The sequence below is a fragment of the Rhinichthys klamathensis genome, unplaced genomic scaffold (genome assembly GCF_029890125.1).
Source record: "Rhinichthys klamathensis goyatoka isolate OS25496 unplaced genomic scaffold, OSU_Roscu_1.1 h1tg000271l_1, whole genome shotgun sequence".
NCBI lineage: Eukaryota > Metazoa > Chordata > Actinopteri > Cypriniformes > Leuciscidae > Rhinichthys > Rhinichthys klamathensis.
In genome coordinates, this window is record NW_026606791.1 from 209,897 (window position 1) to 233,079 (window position 23,183).

The 23,183-nt window shown below is 38.1% G+C and overlaps 2 protein-coding genes across 4 annotated transcripts; one reads left to right on the forward strand and one right to left on the reverse strand.

Moving 5' to 3' along the window:
- Nucleotides 1–4,302: 4,302 nt before the first annotated feature.
- s100a10a (S100 calcium binding protein A10a) lies at nt 4,303–4,935 on the reverse strand. Its single transcript, XM_056268427.1, has 2 exons — nt 4,741–4,935; nt 4,303–4,659 (listed from the first exon to the last, which is right to left on the reverse strand). Exons 1-2 carry the CDS (start codon nt 4,879–4,881, stop codon nt 4,492–4,494), a joined length of 309 nt encoding a protein of 102 aa, XP_056124402.1. The 5' UTR covers nt 4,882–4,935; the 3' UTR covers nt 4,303–4,491.
- A 2,158-nt stretch (nt 4,936–7,093) lies between these two features.
- Nucleotides 7,094–19,500, forward strand: trim46b (tripartite motif containing 46b). Of its 3 annotated transcripts, none has more exons than XM_056268415.1 (12): nt 7,094–7,295; nt 10,082–10,337; nt 10,471–10,621; nt 11,751–11,949; nt 12,139–12,285; nt 13,668–13,763; nt 13,847–14,100; nt 14,179–14,300; nt 14,985–15,323; nt 16,681–16,910; nt 16,991–17,058; nt 18,983–19,499. In XM_056268415.1, the coding sequence occupies exons 2-12, from the start codon at nt 10,088–10,090 to the stop codon at nt 19,407–19,409; spliced, it is 2,283 nt and encodes a 760-aa protein (XP_056124390.1). In that variant the 5' UTR covers nt 7,094–7,295; nt 10,082–10,087; the 3' UTR covers nt 19,410–19,499. The 3 variants fall into 3 exon arrangements, with proteins under 3 accessions (XP_056124390.1, XP_056124391.1, XP_056124389.1); XM_056268414.1 differs by lacking the exon at nt 7,094–7,295 and adding an exon at nt 7,348–7,541 and having other exon boundaries at nt 18,983–19,500; XM_056268416.1 differs by lacking the exons at nt 7,094–7,295; nt 16,681–16,910; nt 16,991–17,058; nt 18,983–19,499 and adding exons at nt 7,342–7,541; nt 15,479–15,872.
- Nucleotides 19,501–23,183: the final 3,683 nt, after the last annotated feature.

Genomic DNA, 23,183 nt, shown 5'->3' on the forward strand with positions numbered 1-23,183 from the left:
TTGGCCAGAACATTCATATTTTATATGTTGTTTATTATTATTATTTTACATTTGTCAAAATATAACTCTTTATTATGCATAGGCTACACCATTGGGGTAGCAGGTCAAATTAGAAATTTTCACTGGACTAAAGTGAAACAACTAGCCCCAGTCTTCCCTGTACTTTATGCCCAGTCATACATTAGTAAGAATAAGTGGTGTATTTTGACCATTTAGATGGCAATGTAGCCTATGTGTGATCTGACATGATAATGCAACAAATAAATTACATACATTTTGACAAAACATACATTTGGACAAAACAACAATGTCCAAACTATGACAATCATCCACTGAGTTGTTTGTTAGAGCATCATCTTTGATTTGTTACCACAGTTCGAATGGTATAACACTTTATTATATTTTATTTTTCTATACATGTCTGAAAAATGTATGCCAATGGATGTAGTTTGGATCTTGTACAGGTCTTTTCTGCCCTCTTGTGGCATAAAAGAAAACATACGAACCATAACCATTTGGAGAAGGAAATGTGTTTGCTCATAGGGTGGTTTGCTGCAAACAAGGTGGCTAACTGTCAGGATTTCAGCAACATTGGCAAAGTGTACATGTAAGTAAACAAGACTATAATATTATGGCAATGAGAACAACCAGGATGCATAATAAGATCTTATACATATTTGTCTTGGGCCTGTCGAGAAGGCTACTTTTTAACCCCATTTATTTATCTTTATTATTAGTATTAGTATTATTGTCACCAGTGTGGTTGCAAAAGATGAATGGGAAGAGCCGGAGGCTCGCATGATTGAGGTGACAGGTGCTCAGCAGCCCGGGGCAGAGCCTGTTGGAGTGAGGACAATGTTACTACCAGATGGAACGAGGAACCCGGAGCCAGCGGGGTGGAGGGTCGAGGTGTAGCCGGAGACCCAGACATCCGAGGCCAAGCCATAGCGACAATGGACCAAAGTAGAGCCAGTGGGATGAGGGAGCCTGGCTGAGCCCAAGGGATGATGGCCCATGGTGGAGCTGAGGGAGCGTGGAGCCAAGGTGGAGCCGATGGATTGGAGCCGAGGGCCAAGGTGGAGTCTGGGGCTCGGGGGCTCTGAGGCCCGAGGTGGAGCTAGGGGGTCGACACACCAGGGCGGAGCTGGATACCTGGAAGCCCAAGGCGAATCCGAGTAGCTGTGTGGAGCCACCGATGTAGGAGCCGAGGGGTTGAAGAGAGCCAGTGGGGCAGAGGAACTGAATGGTATTGTCAGAGGAGGATGGAGTGGGAGACTGGTCAGGACTAGCGGCAACAAAGGACACTTGAGGGTGGAACCAGCAGAATCCTTAAACCCCCTTCATGAACCATCATCCGTCGGGGGAGTTAGTTGTTTGATTTGAGAACTTAGATCGGCCCAGGAAAAATAAAAAAGTGCACTGTTGGGGTAATGTGTCTGATATGCAAGGTCCAGAAACACACTAGTATGGTCCTCGAGGGTATGATAATCTTGGGTGAGGAGAAGGAGACGAACAGCTGTGCATATTCATTTTTTTTCCCACTCGTTTTGAGGACCGGTTCTTCTGTCACCAGTGTGGTTGCAAACAAGCACGAGGATGAAGAGAATATTCCAGAATCTATATAGTCTTTATTTACTCAATCAAAACACGCATGGGCGTAGGTTTGGTCTCAGCTTTGGTGGGGACATCTCCGATACACCATCCTGTATACTGTCAATAAAGAGCTAATATAACTGTATAATCTCAAAAATACACTCTCAAACAATAAAAACCTGAGACTGTGTAATGCTGAACAACCAAACATTTTATTTAACATAAATTATTATGTACATTAGTATTTACACTAACAAAAAATACTGTCACAAGGAAGTACTTTCAGAACTTGTGGAGCAAAACAAATCTAAATAAATAAATATAATAACCTTGTTCTATTATAAACACTTTTTACCCTCCAGTACCTCTAACAAATACTCACACTCACGTTAATACCTGGGTGATACACACGTGTGATACACACATATCATAGTATGCATTCAACACATCATTTTTATATTTCAAAGCAATTTAAATATGAAGGGGACATGGTTTTGTGGATTAACAAATCCATTATTATTATTATCCATTATTACAGTATTCTATTAATACTAAAATTGTATCTTCTATTCTATATCAAATTCTATTGATATATTCTATTCTTAAAAAAAAGTACATTAGATTAAACTGGGAAGGGTCATAAAACTTGCATATTGTTATCCTAGGTTTACTGCTTCTATTGTTCTCAATTGTAAGTCGCTTTGGATAAAAAGTGTCTGCTAAATTAATGTAAATCTGTTGTGGTTTGATGCTGTCTTCCCTGCATACAAAATGGTTAATTAATTTTGTAGTCTATCCTGGCTAGCAAGTTTAACCCTCCTATCAGATATTGTTATTTGGATATTATCAATCAAATAATGATTCATTATATTTGAATAACCAACAGTGTTAACTTTTGCCTTTTTAACATTGCCAACATGTTTTTCCAGCACATGTGTCTAGCAAGTAACTTAGGCTACACTCACAAATACATTACATAAACAGAATGTAGAAACGAAAAATGTCTCAGATGATCCACTGTTTATGACTGCAAGAATCTAAGTTAAGGTAGGCTAATTAACATTCAGTGACTTGCTAATCTCATTCTATCATGATAGTGCGACGTCTATGAGTCTATCCGTGCTGCACACCCCTAATTAATGCTCCTAACCTTGAACGATTGCAGAAGCTAGGTTTAACTGTAACAATATCCTGGGTAACCAGGATCACCAGTTAATACTATTTTCCACAGTAGTATCTGCATTTGAAAGCCTGGCAAGTCACTATTTGTGTGGCTAGTTATTTTTGCCTACTTACACTCTGCTTTATGAAAAAGCTTCGTATGTCCCTTTTCTTATTCTTGGGTGACATAGCTGGTCTACAAAGTACAAAAAGGGACAAAAAAACGGAATATTAAAATGCTTTACTCTGGCCTTTGTATATGGCAGGCAGAGAGCCCTGGTAACTTACCGTCGGCGTCGTCACGCGCACACACACGCACACACCACCCGCTCGCTGAGTGCAAGCATAAAAAGTAGTCCAGGCCCGCGCGTGTAGCCTGCCTGTCAGATACCCCGCCGCCAATCAAATTACGGCGTATCTTGTACTGTCGTCATCCTGGCCGTTGGAATCGATCCAAATAGCAGCGCAAAGATCCAAATGCAGCGCATATATCAAAATAGCAGTTCAAAGGAGCTTGCTAAATATTGGTGGGGACAAATTTGTCATCTCAAAATATTGATTGGGACTAGTACCTAGCGTCCCCCCCTAAACCTACGCCCTTGAAAACACGGGATATCACAGGAGAAAAGCTAACCACACATAAACACAAACGAGAACCGACCAAGAATAATTCAAACACGTGTATCTACAATCCAAACAAAGGAAACTAGATAATCAACTACTGAGAACTAACAAAGGGAACAGGAACTAAACACAAGAAGGAAACACGGGAACTAAAACAAATACAAACATAACACAAGTTACAATTATAGTGGTAGTAGTAGTATAGTTTTAATAGTATATTATGTAATATCATATTATACTAAAATGCTAAATTGACCACGAGGAAGCCACAAAATTACGGGTTTCTTTGAACATAAGCAAGAAATAGTCTTTGGAGCTTGCTTGCTGTGACTAATAACATGTGCTGAAGGAAAAAAGTCTAAATAATTTGTAATCTTATGAAATTATGACTCCAAAATGTCTGTAACTTGCAGAAATATGGATTGGATATACAGTATATTGAGGTATAAAATTATGACATAAAATATGATATAAGAAACAATAACTTTACCTTCCTTTACCGTTGCAAACGATTAGATTACACATAGTAATTCACATCTATGCTTAACGGTTATATTAACTCAGTTATAATCATTATGTGATGTTCTTTTTTATTTTTATTAAAAGGTTTTCTGTGTTAGAATGTTACATTCTAATTGAGTTCTAACATCCATAACTTTCTTTCCAACTGAGCAGCCTTGTGTTCGCATAAACCATTAACAGTGGGTTTGATACAACGCTGGACACACCTTAAGAGTATTGTGACAATGAGGTTGAGAGAGAGAGAGAGAGAGAGAGAGAGAGAGAGAGAGAGAGAGAGAGAGAGAGAGAGAGAGAGAGAGAGAGAGAGAGAGAGAGAGAGAGAGAGAGAGAGAGAGAGAGTACAAAAACAGTGATGTATGTGTTGCATGCAGCCTAGTTTAATAATAAAGTTCAGCACATGAAGACTTTAGAAAGCTTTATTTTAAACAAAAACATTTAGCTTTTAGCACAGACATGTTTAAAGCTCAAAGAATACTGTTTGTAGGCCAAAGAGCGTTAAGTCCCGTCATACACACCCACTGTACTTTAACCTTGCAGCAAATGTTTTAATGGTTTTTCATTGGATACTGCCGTACACGCATCAACACAAACTCATAGGTTCCAGCTTTGTGTGTTCGTTAACTGCGTCCTGTAGCAGGCCTCACAGGCGATGGACAAACCCACAACCAAAGACACAAACTCCTCAAAGTTCACCTCTCCATCCCCATTGGCATCCAAGTCCTTCATGATTCGGTCTATGGTGGTTGGATCCTTCTGAGACTGTAGGAAAGGAAAAGAGAGTGAAAAACTTCTATCTGGTCTGCATTTACTATGTGAAAGCGAATGACAGAAGATCTTCACCTTGAGAAACCCAGAGAGCTCGTTCTCCATCAGGAGTCTGAGCTCACGGCGGGTCAGGGTGCCGCTCCTGCCCTCTTTTCCAGCGTACCGGTGGAATACCATTATGAGGGATTCCATGGCAGTCTCTAGTTGGGAAGGCATGGCTGCTAACTGCTCGGGTCCAGCACTATAGAAGGCCGATATGAATCTAATTTTAACACAACCGATCTTGACAATGCAGTTAAACGCACATAATGAAGAGCTTACCGTTTGGGCGTCTGAGTGAAGAATTTGAGAAGTGCTAGATATCTCTCTCAAGAATTTATAGGCTCCGGCCGAGCCCATGGGCAGGAGAAGCTCTTATCAGGGAAGTTGAGCAATTCATTACAGCACAGCATACCAATGTGTGTGAGTTATGCGGACTTTGTGTGTTCAATATCTATTAATTAACTCAAGGTGCACAGCAATGGTAGTATTGAAACATAAATCACACACTACATATATATTTTTTATGAGCTGACATTGACTGTATATTCATATCGGCCAAGCTTTATAAATTTGTCGTGCCTGCCACATCGCTAACTATATCCACATAGCAGTATGCTGAAAAATGTCTTAGCAACTGCAACACCCTCCCCCACAACATTCCAACATCGTGAATTGGACCAATGATTTGATTTTTTTTCACATTTTCATGTTTGGAACTCTGAAGTAAAGCAGAACACATTTCTATATAGAGCTAGACAATAGGCTACAATTAAAATGCTTACACTATTTGGAAAATATATCACATACATAAAGTAAAATAAATATCAGTTGTACCAAATATTAGATCGGTTTCCACTGACTCATTTTTTATGATTCTTTAATTTCTATAAAGAACAACAGTCAAGTTAAGAAGTCTTCTCTGTAATTGAACAGTTAGCTTAACTGATGTAATAGATATGACTGATTGTTGTTGTAAAATGGAAGAGGTAGGCCTATAGCATATTTTTTTGTAACTGCTTTTCCCTGTTACAAATAAAAATATATAAATATCAATTTTTTATCTTAAATATATAATCTGTATATAATATATTAATAATCTATATATACAGTATATCTATATTTAATATATATAATAAAAATATCACTCTTTTATAGGCTAGATTTATAATATATAGGCTATACAAAAAAAGTTGCTGCCTTAAAATTTTAAGTACAATAAACTTGGATGTTTAAGTTCAACTTAAATTACATTAAACTGATTTAATAAAAATAGTTGTAGTTGTACAAAAATGTGTAACTTTTTTTTTTTTAATTGCTTAACTTATTTTGGTGAGTAAAAGCAACGTTAAAAACATATGTTGTCATAATTTATTGATCATATGATTTTTTTACAGTGTATATATAGGCCTATATATATTATATTATATATTTAGGATGTTAATATTGCTGGAAAATGACAAGTAAATACAATGAATTATGAATGAATGAGACTGAAAGAGATGCACATAGTAGCCAACTGACGAATCATTTAAAATATTATTTTACCAAATTAAATTAAATTAAATTATTAAATGAAATCAAACAAAATGTATTCATTTGATTTTTGGTCACCTTCTGAAAATGAGAAACGAAGTTTTTCGAAACTCTGAAATTGAAGTCACTGTGTCGACACCTGCTGGTCAAGACAGTTTAAGTGCATCGAAAACTCAGCCCAATCAATTATACGGGCTCTTTTTACAAAACAATTTCATATGTTTTCAAGAAAGTGTAATCTATTAAATGATATCTACAAATAAATAAATAGCCTACAATTAAATTAATTAAGGACGTTCTGTAAAATTCGCGTTCTTCTATTAATGTGTCCTAGTGCTTGTTTTGTGTGTTAGCTATTAAATGGATAGTAAAAAAAATCTTTCGTCATTTACTAACCCTCAAGTTGCTATAAACCTGAATGAGTTTCTTTCTTCTGCTGAACACAAAAGAAGATATTTAGAAGAATGTCGGTAACCAAACAGTTGATGGACCCCATTGACTTCCATATATTTAGTTTTTTTCCTACTATGGAAGTCAATCGGTCCATCAACTGTCTGGTTACAATACCGACATTCTTCAAAATATCTTCCTTTCAGAAGAAGAAATAAATTCATACAGTTTTGAAACAACTTGAGGGTGAGTAGGCTAAATGATGACATTTTCGAACTATCCCTTTAACTAACATCTGCACAGTTTCACTTTTTACAGTGCTTGTGTTTTACAATGCCGATGTTTTAAAACGACTGGAAGAGACTGTCAGTTTGACTAAAATACACTGACAATAGCCTACCAAGAAAAGCAAAATCTAAGTTGTGACATTGGCCGTCCTGAGGTAGGCTGGTATCAGTAATCTCGCTGCTGATGGAGGACGTGCTCGTTGCCACGGAAACGGGATGCGTGCAGGAGACGAGCGCGTTGGAAAGCATCTCCAGTTGCGTGCTGATGTAGCGACATCCTACTAACCTACATTTCAACCTGAAAGAGGCAATGGCGGCCAACGGAAGATTTCCCCATTGACATATGATGGTCTACTGCGACGAACCGAAACATAAACGGTACATTTTCAAGATTTGTATCTATCCGCAACCCGCATCGTGCATGTGGATGCTTCGATGGCATGCGGTGTTTTCCTGATTTAGCCTAATGCATTTACCTGGCAGGAAACTGCAAGTAGGTTTTTCATTCATTGCAATAAAATATGTGCATGACGGTAAGTTGCACAGATTTGCGACACCAGTCCTCTCTCTCATATGAAGTAAAGACAGCAGGATCCCGTAATGGCGCCCAGATTTCAGGTCAAGGTAAGGGCGCTGCCGAATACAGCTCGAGCAAACCGCACATACACTATTACAGTCATATCTGTAGGGCAAACCTCAGTCGCGTTTGTTTTGTACTGTGGTAAAATCACGTTAAATCTTTCGTGTGCAGGATGGAGTGACGTATATGGCCTGTTGACATTGCTGAATGACCGCGTGATGATAAAGAACCCTAATAGTGTCTTTAAGCTGTTGTAGGCCTTTCTAACGCATGCGTTTTGGTTTTTAAATTACGATTTAAAGGGAAAATGTTTGTCTAATGCAAAGATATAAGGGTAGATACTATATTTTAAGATGACATTGCCATTGTATGGGGCAGGCCAGTGGTTAACTAATAACTAGTTTACGAGTGATAACCAGCTGTATTGTAGTATTTGCACTGTGGTCATTTGATTATCAGAATCAATAAACTAAAGAATGTCTTTTTCATGGTGGTTCCTAGAGTTCAAACTAATTTGTAACATGTCTTATTGTTACAAATATGTGTTATATGTGGTTGTGGAGAGGCAAATTCTGTATACGTGCATGTTTGGGAAAAAGCAGAACCGTTTGTGGTGCTGTTGACAGCATGTCTTCAAACAGTCACCAGAAATATGTCTATGCTGTGTGTTTCTGATGGACAAGGTCATTCTTAAGCTGATGTGGCCTTTACAGAGCTTCCAATGCCACACAGCTGTCTGCTTAAATCATTAACATCAGGTCACTATCCATTTTTAAAGAGCATTGCAGACTAGCAGTGCACTAGAGACAGCTATTTATAAAGGTGTGTGTGTGCATGTCTCTCTCAGCAACCAGGCAGCATGAAAATCTAGTCTCTTTACTCATTTTATCTGCCTCTTTCAGTGTGCAACAGAGAGAGACATCATAATTCTTCATGGAGATCAATAATTCTGCCCCAAATATGACTTCAGCACCTATATTTAGCAATTATCTGGCTGTACCATGCTCTGAATTTTCAGTTTATCATCATGGAAAGGGCTATCATCATAGTGCATGAAGATATGTGTTTGATCCCAGAGAATTCACATACTGATACAATTTGTAACGTTTTTGCAAAGCTGTTAGGGGTGTAACAATATACGTGCCGCAATATATTGTAATGCAAAAATGCAACAATATGTATTGTGTACTGTACAGTTCACTCTAAATTAAAGTTTGGACAGATTGAATTAAGCAACAAATATGATAAGGGTGCATACAGTAAAAAGGTAAACACAGAAGGGAACACATTTGAGCTTTCATGATTATTAATTAAATCTGAAGGGGTTTTGGCCCCTGGAGAAGTTTTGACATGCTCTGACATTTGTGCTTTTTTCAGTTGCTTATAAACATATTATAGGCTAAAGTCTGTATTCAGCACAAACTGGGCTACAATAATATTTGAGCAACATGTATACACGTTTGTATTTTTGAGAAAAGAGCTTATGCGTGGTTATTGAAAAGAACAAGTTTAGGGAACATTACCGTTAACCATTTGTCTCTGATTTTAGAGGGACATTCAGGGTTATTAGGAATGTTGATCCAGGAGCATATGGTACTTAGATAAATAATGTTGTGATTGTTATACATAAAGTATGTCAAGTTTTGCATTGTTCTGCATAAATGATTGCATATTCAGAAAATATTTGGAAAGGTTCTGATTAGTCTGATTGCACAATTACAACAAAATACATTCCTGGACAACATACACTATCATTCAAAACTTTGGGTCGGGTCAGTAAGGTTTTTGAAAGAAATTAAAACTTTTCTACAGCAAGGGCACATTAAACCTATCAGAGTTGACATTTGCATTGTTACAAAATAATTCTATTTAGAGTAAATGTTGTTCATTTGACCTTCCTATTCATCAAATAATCCTAAAAATGTTTTCTCATGGTTTCCACAAAAATATTATGCAGCACAACCATTTACAACATTGCTAGGAATACGAAATGTTTCTTAAGTACCAAATCATATTAGAGTTATATGCTCCCTATGTCTTGTTAGGACTTTTGTGTTACTTCCTGTCCTTAGTGCCATGTTTGTAGTTCATTGTAGTTTTCCATGTTGATGAGTCTGATTATTCCCAGTGGCCTGTTACATGAAGCTATAGCTGAACAAACTCTGAGTTTCGCGATTGGTCCAGTTTTGGTTTGCGTTCTCTACCGCAGAATAAACTTGCTCCGGAGCAGGTTTGCAGTGTAGTGTAAGTTAAAATGGCGATGAACACTGCTAAAATACAATCCACCTTCTTGAGAGTTTGTTTGAACTAATCTCAAACTTGCCTGGGTAGCAAGCAACTGAAACTGGCTTCATGCAACAGGCCTCGGGTGTGTCTTGTTAGCTTTGTTCCTTCTAAATAGTTGTTTGCAGTGGATGTCTTTAGATGGTGCATGTTTCAGTTCCCTGCTTTCTGGTTCTTGTGTTTGTTATTTTGATGTACGTTTTAATAAAAACCATTGCAATTACATCCACATCTCTGCCTGCCATCTCTTCCGCTCCTGCTCATCTTTCTCCTTTTTCCCCCCCTTCTATTCCTTTTTCAGTCCAATATGAAGAGTATGGAGCTGGAATTACAGTGTCCTGTGTGCAAGGACATTGTGAAGCAGCCAATTGTACTTCCCTGCCTGCACAGCGTGTGTCTCATGTGTGCCTCTGAGGTGCTGGTTCAGAGCGGGTATCCCCAGCCCGAGCTCCCCCCGGAGCCCAACTCGCCCGCTTCCACCCCCAACATGCGGTCCCCGCGGCAGATGCGGAGACCCTTACCCAAGTCTGACCGTGTGGACCGCCTGTTGCGCTCAGGTGAGTAAAGACAAGAAACCGTATGCGTCATCTTTAAAGTCAATGTAAACGGGTTGATATATTCAGCTGTTCAGTTTTTTTCATTGTGTGTATGTTTTTCAGTTTATCTCACCGTATGCATGTATTTGTTTAGGCTCTGGGACGTACCCGGGGCGCAGGCGAAAGGAAGGCCCTGCACCTCTCATGCTTTTCCCTTGCGCCCCCTGTGGGCGAGATGTAGAACTAGGTGAGAGAGGATTGGCTGAGTGCATGAGGAACCTTACACTGGAGAGGATTGTAGAAAGGTAATGATAAAAATGATATTTAATGTAATAAAATATATAATGTTTGTAATGAAATATGATATAATTTCAGCAATTATTTATTTATTTTGCTTTTAAACTGAACAAAACATGCAGTTAACAACACGTCAAAGTAAGTTATACAAAGGAAAGAACCTAAGACAAATATACGCACGCACAAAAAAAAAGAAGAAAAAGAAGAACAAAGTATATAGATATAGTAATGCGTATACAATGATAAATTTAAGCAATATATTAATATAGTAAATTATCATTTAAATATTCCCGGTAATGTTGTGATCCAGAAATAATAATAATAATATAGATACAAATGCACTAAATGACTGACAAATAATAATAATATTAATATCTGGGCATTATAAGATATGGGCTACAATTAATATTTATTTTAATTTGAGCAGTTTACTTTTAAATTGATTTACTTATTTGATTAGTGATCTAGTAATCTTAAACAGAATCTTAAATACACAATTCAGTACAGTATTGTATTATATTACATAACTGTAATGAAATTTTAATATAATATAATAGTATATTTAATGCATTTATACTTATTTGATTAGTGACCGAGTAATCTTAAAGGGATAGTTCACCCAAAAATGTACTCATCCTCAGGTTGTTCCAAACCTGTATGGTTTTTTTTGGGTGTACAATCCCTTTTAAAAGAATTTTAAATACATTTAATAAATTACTAATATTTATTTTTATATTTTAATATTATATCATATTAATATTATATTTGTTATGAAATATAGTATAATTTAACCATTTACACTGATTTACTTATTTGATTGATGATTAGGGACCTATTTATCTTAAATATATACCGGTAATAGAATAGAATAAAATATAATTTCAGCGTTTAAACTTATTTACTTATTTGATTAGTGACCTAGTAATCTTAAATATATAATAAAATAAAATAGGATAGAATATAATTTCAGTGTTTAAACTTATTTACTTATTTGATGAATGACCTAGTAATCTTAAATAGAATCTTTAGTACACAACTTACCCAGAGTCATTACTATATCGGCATGAATAAAACCGCATACAGGCAAACAAAGAAACGCTCGCTGTAGAATCTGCCTCTTTCTCTTGCTTTTTCTAGGTACAGACACACAGTGAGTCTGGGCAGTGTGGCTGTGATGTGTCAGTTCTGTAAACCCCCACAGGCCCTGGAGGCCACTAAAGGCTGTTCAGACTGCAGAGCCAGCTTCTGTAACGAGTGCTTCAAACTCTACCACCCCTGGGGGACTCCCCGCGCCCAGCACGAACACGTGCAGCCCACCCTGAACTTCAGGCCAAAGGTGAGACGCTTCTACCCGATTACCTCTCATACCTTGAGGTCCAGGATCTGATAACAAATCATTTAACATGAAACTGCATTCGCAAGCCATTTTACTTCCCTAATATGACGCATTACCAAGCGAAATAGAATATTTGCCAACTAAATATACAGATGCAAATTTTATTTTAGTTTCTTTCCATATCTCTAGGTGTTGACATGTCCAGAACATGATCAGGAGAGGCTGCAGTTTTACTGTAAGTCCTGTCAGATGCTTCTTTGTTCACTTTGTAAACTGCGCCGAGTCCATACGGGTCACAAGATCGCGCCCGTCACCCAAGCCTACCAGAGTCTCAAGGTATGGTTTCAATTCACCTCTATTTTAATGTGTACGTGGAATAACTGACTGTATCATATTAAGTTGCCATGTTTTTTCTTCTAAAGAAATTGATTTAATACATTTTTAAAATCTAAAGATGGGCAACTAAACAAACAAATGTAGAAAACCAGCTGTTTTCTCATTTTTTTTTAAAATGAAACAACAGTGACCCATAATGGCAGTGCCAATGCAGTACCACAGTTAATGGTATACTATAGAGTAAGGAGCACTTTTAAAAAGCTAGAACAATGGAGAAAAGTCGTGTGATCAGATGAGTTTATCCCTCACAGACATTTTGCACAATGGTGTTCAGTTTGTTTAGCTGTGATGTGCAAATCTATTTATTGCATGTCTTAGATCTATGGTTTATAAACTCTTGAAAGCCAGGAAATTACCAGTAAACACACTCCATTGTGGGTGATTCTTCTGTAGTGAGGTATGTTTACTCTAACAGGGCTGCTTTTTCTTTAGGATGACAATATTCACAAGATTTAAAGAACATAATAGTCAGGTCCTAAAACTAACTTTTTGCCACACCTATCATTGGCCAGTGACTAGAGAAAATGTACTAGCCATAAATACGTTTGCCAGCCATGAAACAGATTAACCCTTATTAAAGTTACGAATGTTATTCAGTCAATAGCAATGAGTGATTGTTCTTTATATTTTGTTGTTTGATTAACATTAAAAACAAAGACAGGAGAAGGAATATTAGGCTGCTGTCACTTTAAGAGCTAATGCACGGATCCTATATACTGTTGCACGTACTGTTTTATTTCTCAATTGTTTAAGTTCAGTTAAGACATACAGTACCTGACTACGTTATGTTTACAATGATACTTGCCAAGATGGGCATTTTGACACATTTTGTTTGTCTGTTCAAGCGCAAGAAGACGTGAAAGAGAGCTCTTGTCATTCAAGTTCATGTTCTCACCTTTTTGCATTGTTAAAGTTCATAAAACTGGCGATTGACACCGTTTCATAAACTCGCCAACACCAATTTCTGCTCGCATTTGGCACTTGGCGAGTGTTAATTATTGGCCCTGATGATTGAATCATCCATTGAGCATAAAACAATACATGTTTTGAAAGCTTTTGAAAATCTGAACAAAAACGGAATCCGTTGCGATGTAATTCTGCATTTTCCTTGCCACTAAAACATTCCAGGGATGAAAGTATTTTTATTATATACAGTAAATGTACCATATGAATGATTATCAACGCATGAATAAAACACACGTTTGGTTTTCCATGCATATTTGTTTAAATATATCGACATCTTGTCAGATTATTAAATTAATCTCTTAATTTCGGAAAGAGAAAGTTGAAAATCATTTACATTGTGTTTCTGCAAACCCTAGGACAAGATCACCAAGGAGCTGAACTACATTCTGTCCAATCAGGACATGGTGTTGACTCAGATCACTCAACTGGAGAATGCTGTCACTCAAACTGAGGTATGCTCACCTTTTCCATCTCTGTCACAAAAGGAACGCAGGTGTTTGATGCGCTGAGCTATTGTCTGTGTGCATGAACGCAGGTGAACAACGTATCAGCCAAAGAGCAGCTCTCTCTCTGCGTGAAGGAGATAATGGCGTTGCTAACCGAGCGTCAGACAATGCTGGCTCAGGCTCTGGAAAGCTCGCGGCAGAGAAGGGCAGAGGCCTTGGCCAATCAGGTGGCTGAAAAACGCAGCCTGCTGGAGCACGCCGGCTTGATGGCTTTCACTCAAGAGCTGCTCAAAGAAAACGACCCATCGAGTTTTGTGCACGCAGCCAGATTAACACACAACAGGTGGGACGACTTGCTGATATTACTGATGTCTGTTGCCAAAATGTGAAAACACTGGACTATTATTTCTCCTTTTCTCAGATTGGCCCAGTCTATTGAATCTATGCAGCGTTTCTCTCTGTCTGCTGATCCCTCGTTCCGTCACTTCCAGCTTGATGTTTCCAGAGAGCTCAAACTCCTCACAGACCTGAACTTCATTCAGGGTAGGAAAACTCTAATAATCAGACACATAATTGTGTAGATACAACAGGGCTAAATTATTATGCATTGTGTAAAATTTAGGAGGATCCGTTGACAGAAATGCAATATCATATACATAACTATGTTTTTAGTGGTGTATAAAGACCTTACTTAATGAACCGTTATGTATTTAGAATGAGCCATTTCTATCTAGATACACTGCGGGTCCCCTTACATTGAAACTGCCGACATGTTTCTACAGTAGCCCTGAACGGACAAACGCGTTTCGTTACTATGTTGTTCTTCGTTCAAAGAAGCTAGCTAAAGTCAGCGAATAAAATACTGACACAATAATGAACAAGTAACAATAATATTCGCAAATAACATATCGTTTTACTGAATAATTAAGTAAACGTAATTTCTTACTTTATCTTTGTAAAGAAACCTCATTGGTTAACCGGCTACTCTCTGGAGTCTCAGACGATGACATCTTTTCCCGTCGGCCACCGTAACTTCTGTTGGTTGCCATTCGCAACATCACCTCTAGATGCCGCTAAAATTTACACACTGCACCTTTAAGCTTTCTGAATCTTCATTTTTTTAATAAAATGTGTCTGTATTTTTATAAATGAACAAATTTTAATGACAGAAAAGAGTCCGAAGTGTCACACAATCTAACCCTAACCGAAAGTGACCTATCCCATCAGCCCCTCTCGCTCCTGTGATCGACACCCAGCGAACCCTTGCCTACGACCAGCTGTTCCTCTGTTGGCGGTTGCCTCAAGACTCCTCTCCTGCCTGGCATTTTTCTGTGGAGTTCCGGCGGCGTGGGGTGGTGCCAGGGGGCGGGGCTAGAGGAGGGATTCACGGGGGATTGGCTGCCGCTCGCTGGGGCTGGCAGAGATTGGAGGAGGTGACTGGGACCTGCGCTGTGATTGACAGGCTGGAGATGGACAGTGTGTATGTGCTGAGGGTGAGAGGCTGCAATAAGGCCGGCTTCGGAGAATACAGTGAGGAAGTATATTTACACACACCACCAGCTCCAGGTACGAAGTGTTTTCAACACAAGACATAGATAGTACAAACAGAATTCATTCCCAAATGATACTCATCTACTCATCTATTCTCTTTTTCCTTTTTTATCCATTCCCATCTCTCTTTGTCTCTACAATCTTTGGTTTTTCCATGTTTTGTTTCCCAGCTTTATTGACAACAGCTCTATACTGCCATCTTCCCTGTTCCCTTTTTATAGCCCTTAAAACTCTTTCTGATATTGTATCTTTATTCTTATTTATAGTTCCCTCATGTTTTTATTATTTGAGCCATTTATTCTTTAATCCACCAGTAAGTTTATTTTCCACCCAAAACCCTCGATGTAGTGAAATATTTTGATCTGATGTGAACGTTGACCCATCTGCTTTGTAAATGTGGCCACAAGCTAACTTTAATGCTGTGTAATGTTTATTAATATATACACATTAAATGGAGGCCCATGTTACAAATAATAATCCAAGGTTTGCAACATCCAAACAGAAGGCAGATGTTCACGACAAAATAGTAACATTATCTTCTGAGTGTTTATAGCTAATTATTAATATTATACAATAGATTATTAGCGGGAAAAAAAATCCCCAATTTTGTCCTTATTTTAAACACCTGTACTTGTTTTAGTCATAAAAGCCTATTCACACCTCGAGCAGAGATAAATCGAAAAAAAAAACACAGATCGCCGAGCTTGACACATTTTCATCGTGAACAGTAAAAGTTTAAAAATAAATATTATATAAATTAATTATTAATAAACCATAAAAACTTTTATTCAGCAAGGACAAACAAATGTGAGAACATCTGTAATGTTACATATGATTTCTATTGCATATAAAAGCTTTTTCTATTCATTAAAGAAGTTTTCACAAATATTAAGCAGCACAACTGTTTTCAACATTGATAATAATAAAAAATGTTACTTGAGCAGCAAATCAGCATATTAGAATGAAATCTGAAGGATCATGTGACACTGAAGACTGGAGTAATGATGCTGAATATTCAGCTTTTCCATCACAGCAATAAATTACATTTGAAAACAAATTAAAATAGGAAATACACTTTTTCTTCTCTGCCTGTCTGCTGGAACGCAAATCTTCCTCCTTTTTGCAGTCTTGATTTCACCCTGCTATTCCCAGAGTGCATTTCTATGTCTTTTTTCCTTGTTTACTGTTTTCCTGATTGCTGTTTTTATGCTATGTCCCCCTTTTGCATATATCTATATTCTTCCTTTTCCACCCACTCTTACCTCCCTCCGTTTGGTGCTTAATTCTGTGTCCCTCTTTCCCCTCTTCTTCTATCCTCCTCAAAATTTCTCCCGTATTCCCTCGCTGTTGTCTCCCTCCGCCTCTTCGGCAGTGTTGAATTTTTACCTGGACTCTCGTTGGGGTCTGCACGCGGACAGACTGGTGGTGAGTAAGGAGCAGCGTTGTGCCCGCAGTGTGCCCGGTCTGTCCCTGCTGCAGGCCGCCGATCGGGCCCTCACTTCCTGTCACCTGACAGCTGATCTGCTCGTGGGGGACGTGGCCATAACGCAGGGCCGACACTATTGGGCATGCTCAGTGGAGCCAGGCTCATATCTGGTCAAGGCAAGTTCTGCAACGATGGAGAACTATATTAACCGTTTCTCCCGTGCCTCCCCTCTCATTTTTCTCTCTATATTCTACAGGTTGGAGTGGGCCTGGAGTCTAAACTTCAAGAGTGGTTTCATCTGCCTCAAGACATGGCTAGTCCAAGGTACGTACTGAATCTCAGAAATGAACAACGGGAGAGAACAGAAAATAACCATGAGAAGAGAAAGTAGATATGTTAATGTTAAGATATGACACCTATTACCTTCAGTTTTGGTTTTATCATGACCATAACTATTGAAATTATGACTACAATAGAAATGAAAAGCATTATAAAGAATAAACCCAAATAACCACATCTGAATTCAAAATGATGGAAAATATCCATTCTTTCACTTATTTATCTTTATACACAACAAAATGTAAAAGCATGAATGATTAATGAATTATACAGACTTGCTTTCTGTTAACTGATCTCTCTATATAGATTATACATATGATATTATCTATATTAGGGGTTTTCAATCTTTTAGATGCAACCGACCCCCAAATATGATCTCATGTGAGGGACTCCCATCCAAAAATTAGAAAAGGCCTATGACTTTTTATGTATAAAGACCCAATTTATACTGTGAAATTAATAAATATGTGTCAAATATTATTTGGAAAATATTTTGTTTCTTATATTTTTCCCCTACTCACTGTAGTACTATTTAAATTTTAGTTTTAATTTATTTTAATATTCTTTTTATTATTTATTTATTATCCATTACTTTTTAAATCTTATTTAAAAAAAGAATAATTCTTTAAACATTTCCACGGACCCCCTATCACTTCCCTAGAAGTCCCCGGACCCCAGTTTGAAAACCCCAGGGGCCGTATTCACAAAGAATTTTAAGGCTAAAAGTAGCTCCTAACTGGCGAATTTAGGAGCAACTCCTAAAAATAATGGGCGTGTCACTCCTAACTTTAGGACTCCTAATTTTTTTCACTAAGAGTAATTCACGAAGCATTTTAGCCCTAAAAGTAGCACCTAAGTCTGGGACAGCTTAAAAGAAGTCGAGAGGACTCCTAACTCACTAAGACCTATTCACAAAGGATTGTAGCGCACACCAGCGCCTCTCGCAGTCGTCCGGGGTCCGCGACACAAGCGGGAATGCTGCATTGATCTGCAAACAAATCCTCTCCCATTCCCACGCTTAGTTTTGCTTGATATCCCAGTGCCGAATTTCACTTTTATCATTATTACTTTTTTTCAGCACCAAGCCACCAACTGGGCCAGCAGCAGTAACTGATCCTGCGTCCAGTTGGGCTTTCTTTTAAGTTTTGGCAAGTTCATAATCCACCGTAAATCAACTATTACATTACTTCAATAGGAGCAACATTTCCTTGCTTTAAGTAGTCTATTTAGGCTAATAGGATGTCAATTAACCAAGCAAGTGTTAATGCAAGTGTCGTTTTTTCATTATTAGGCAAGTGACGATTTTCATTAGGGTATTACCTTGATTTAATTGAATTCACGACTTTTCTCTCTCTCTCTCTGCCTTTTTAGAATTACACTTCACTGGGGCCTGCACAAACATGTCATATGCATTTCGATGTCATTACTATTATTATTTTGTGTAGGACACAGACATATTTAGATGTCGTAATTCCATGATTTGTTGCGTCTGTGTTATGTTCCGCATGATGGCCCTGCCATCTAACAACCAATCACCGTGATCATTACGAGGAAGCTCGTGCATGAGAATTGACGTCATCCATAGCAACGAAGACTCACTCTTAGTTTAGGAGTTGTCATTTTTCCTTACTAAGAGTAGGTCTGAAAGACGTTGTGAATAACTTTTAAGAGAAAACTCCTAGCTAAAATATTTTAGTGCGATTTAGGAGTACTCCTAGTGGTAAGACAAAATTCTTTGTGAATACGGCCCCTGATCTATATTATATACAGTGTTTCCACCATGTTTCAAAGCAACACTAAAAAGACACACCATTTCCAAGTGAAACGCATATTTAAAGAGGAAAATGAATGGTACTTGATTTCAACCATTTTTCATGCTGACTTTAACCTCATCTTCTCTGTCTGATAGATATGATCCAGACAGCGGCCATGACAGTGGAGCCGAGGATTCGTCAGATTCCCCTCCCCCTTTCGCTTTCCTCACAATGGGCATGGGCAAGATCTACCTGCCCTCCTCCGCCAACTCCCATCACGGCAGAGAATCTGGCTTCACTAATGGCAACAGCCCTTCTTCGCCAACCGGCGTTACCTATCCATTGCCTCCGAGACTAGGAGTTTGTCTCGACTTTGAGAAGGGCCGTGTCACGTTTTACGATGCCCACTCTCTCCGCCCACTATGGGAGGGACCTGTGGACTGCTCCGCCCCCGTGTGCCCTGCATTCTGTTTCATTGGAGGCGGAGCTCTGCAGCTACAGGAGCTAGTAGCCAATCGCAACGCAAATCAAACCCCTGTAAGACGAGTCACCATTCAGTCACGTGTTACCAAACTGAACTGAACTCTGATTGATTATTGTTTTTATAATTCGATTTTAAGAGACGGTTGTTTTTAATTGCACCCAACATAAACCTCTGATTATTTTTCTTTTCGTTTTGAGAGGCCTTTATTGCTGCATTGCTTGCTGAATTATAAACCTCTTCAATTGAATTATGAATTTGGTGATGCCACATATATATACCCACGAAAACTTTAAAGTGCATATTCACCTATATACACACAATATGCAAAAATATATATTTCCCAACCAATCTCTCTGTAGGAAATGTGCCTCAAAGTTTTCTTTTATACTAGATTTCCCCCCACATTGTGTATATTATAGTGATATAATATACCTTGTATTAAAGTGCTTTTGTTTATTAAGCTCCAAACAGAGCAGAAATTCCAGACTGTTACACAAGGCCTCGTTTTATAACCCACAATACTATCGTAAACATCTGCTCTTTCAACCTCTAGCCATACGCTGTCAAGACAGGTCTGTCAAACTCTTTCAGCTGTCAACTCGAGCATTTACAAAGATATTTACTCAACATACGTCTAATGCCAGACCAAATGCTTCTCGCTGCTGTTTTGCCTTAGATAGTTAAGAAGAATTTTGATTTGTTGAAATATGTGGCTTCTAGACTGCAGTCGGTATATAAAGGGACTTTTTCTGAGCAATTTGTTAGGACACACACACCTTGTAGCTTACACAAATTGTTGTTTTGAATTCCCATATGCTATTGGATAATTGGAGAATATTTAAAGATTAAATGAATTAAGTGAAGCTTATTCTTAAGAATGAAAATCTTCAATGCAATAGATTGGAAGTGCACTGCTTTACTCAATATTTATGTGATTAAAAGTTTATGTGTGTGTAATGCACTAACCCCACCATTATAAATCACCTTATACGATGCCTGTAGAGGATATTTTTTAAGAGTCTGAATCATGTGCTTGATTTCAGTCCAGCTTAAAGCTTTAGAGTGTAGTTTGAACCTTGCTGGAGAGAATGGTGGCTTTTGCCTGCTGGTAATAAATAATTCTCTGAAAATGAATCTTATTCTATTCTTAATATCACATATCTCATAGAATATACTCAGAACGAATGGTGTATTACTGTTTTTTGATCAGCTGGGGGCAGCAGTTTCTTCAAATATACTGTATGTGAGTGTCAGTTCTCTTGCAAGATGGCTTAGACTTGGACTGTTGCAAATGCCTCCATTTAGCCAACCTTTTAGCTAATAAAGGAATTCAGGTCACATCACATCTATATCTTCAAAATATTGTAGGCTTTCCATTTGCATTGGTGCATCATGGCACTTTTTTATTTTTATCAAGCATATAGAGTGATAAAGTCAGTCAGCTTCATTAACAAATGACTCTTATGAACCAGTTGAGTCAAAAACAACCACTGTTGCCCAATTCATGAACAAATGGACTGTTTTTCCCATTTGGTTGAGAATTGGAAAATTACTGCCTTGTGGCTCACTCAGGTTCTTTGAAATCGAATCCCGTCCGGATAGGACAGGATAGGATAAGACCACCCTTAAGACTTGAACCACCCAGAGGAAACTGCAGACAGAGATTTATGAATGTATTTATTCTGTTTGCATACAACTATACATATATGCACACATATATACATATATAGTATATTGAATGACAAAAAATGCACTATTGAGGGAATATGGAGACTTACTTCCACTGCCACCTCAGGAGGATGCATTATGATAGTGATGATTTTTTTAAATGAAAATAATACATGATGTCAACATTCTCATGCTAATTCTTAAACATTTTTTCGTTTTGATGAATGATGGCTAATTCGTATGAATTTGCATGATTTCATTAGTAGGTTTTTGATAGGATCTGCTTGCGCCCCGGTGACGGGTTTGTTTAGGGGTGCGGACCTTCATGCATACTTTTTTTCTAACAATCGTATGCTTTTGTACTATTCACACATTGTACAAAATCATTCAGAAATCACCTCCTTGTAACATAGTTGCGTTTTCCCGTGAGATCAGGTCGGATACCTGCACCATATTTTCCTTTCAATATTATATTGGTTAGAATTCAAATGAACCAAATAGGCCAAATAAGTTTTGATACTATGCAGATATGCATGACTTAAGAAAGCTTCTTATATGAAAATCCACATATGTCTTTAATTGTTGCCACATTGGTTAGAAACCAGAACGTCGAGTGGTTAGGTATGTTTCAGCTTAGACAGACCCTTTGAGAGACTATGAGCCAAATGAGGGGTTAGCCAATGTTTTCCTCTCATGGAATGTAATGTTTCAGAAATGTATAGCTTTAAAAGCACAGATTTCTCTTTTGGCTTATGTTTCTGGTGAGAGAAATCCAAGACTATACGTCGTCTCTCTCTCTCTCACACACACACACACCTTCTCGGCCCTCCCTGAAACCACTGCTCTAGGGAGTGTGATGGCCCAATAAGAGCTGAGGGTGATATTTCTTAAAGATTGTGTGTCATAGGTTGATTTTCTTTTTTCTTTCATCTCAGTGAACTGTGCTTTCATCTAAACGCCCGATCTATCCCGTCTCCCCCATCATTCTCTCCCGTTTTTCCACAATTCATCTCCAGTGAAGTTTTGCTCACTTTATCTTCATATTGATCTCTTTCTTTTTCTCCTTTCCGTTCCCTGTCTCCATCATCCACTTTGCTTTTGGCGATTCTCGGCCTGGGGAGAGGGAAAACTCAGCACCAGATTGGGTTTTGAGCTTTTGACTGACTGAAGGTATGTAGCCACAACACCACATGTAGCTGCAGTCTCTAATCCATACCAGGAAGTCTTATGCACAGTCAGAGGGGGGGGGGGGGGATTTTTAAATACCTCAGAAGCTTTGCAGCTGCTTAACCTTCTGTGATTTTCGTTTAATAAGACCAGTCATTTCCCGAAGCACCACAGACTAAAATATCCGTAAAGCGTCCGACCGTAGTCTCGGTGGCTTGTCGTATTGCTGCGCCCGTTGATCCATTTTGTTATGAGCTTATAGACTTATACCAGCTGTTGTAGGTCTACCCTGGTTCCATCTGCGTCAAGTCTCTAGCTGACTAGACTAGAAGGGAGGGCTAGACAGTGGTAATACTCCGTTATTGTAGGGTAAAGACTTTGGACAGACCACTGCACGCTCATATTTTGATTTTTCTTTTTCACCGCAATGTCTATTGACTAATTGTAGGATTGAGTTTCATGGAGTTTGCGGATGTATCTAAGAATGCTTCGTACAAAATAGTCATTTCAAAGAAATGTCAAACTGTTCGCTTTTCAACAAAAGTAAATTGATATAATACATAGAAAAAAATCTGTACTACTGGAAATATTTGCTTGTTTCTTCAAGACTGGGGCTAGTTGTCACACTGGGAAAATCTATCTTAGTAACTATAAAGGTTGAAGGCAAAAATCCAATTTTCCAATTTTTTTTTTTTTTACAAACATCTAGTTAAAATTTTCTTTTAAAACTATTGGGGCATGTTGTCACAGAATCGGACACTTTCTACTTCCCATAGTGACCGCTCACATGGTGTTTGCATCACAGCGGAAATAAATACAATATACACAGACGTTTCAGATATGTTTCCATTTAATACCCAGCATGCATGTACTGCTTAATACAGCACCTGTGTGTACAAGAATAAAGTTCAACATAAGCCTATAGTATTTAAATACCAATGTAGTGGAGTCTACTTTTTAAAATCAGTTTTATTTTGATAAACATGACAATGTTGCTTAAAATAAGAGCAACATTGTCATGTTGCTGTCTCAATTGA

Bases quoted from the DNA above. Each gene is read 5' to 3' on its own strand.
- s100a10a (XM_056268427.1), bottom strand. From the start codon at position 4,881: ATGCCTTCCCAACTAGAGACTGCCATGGAATCCCTCATAATGGTATTC. The intron at 4,660-4,740 runs GTGAAGATCTTC...CCTTTCCTACAG, and splicing joins AGCTCTCTGGGTTTCTCAAG to TCTCAGAAGGATCCAACCAC.
- trim46b (XM_056268414.1), top strand. From the start codon at position 7,518: ATGGCGCCCAGATTTCAGGTCAAG. The intron at 10,338-10,470 runs GTGAGTAAAGAC...GTATTTGTTTAG, and splicing joins GGACCGCCTGTTGCGCTCAG to GCTCTGGGACGTACCCGGGG. The intron at 16,911-16,990 runs GCAAGTTCTGCA...TATATTCTACAG, and splicing joins CAGGCTCATATCTGGTCAAG to GTTGGAGTGGGCCTGGAGTC.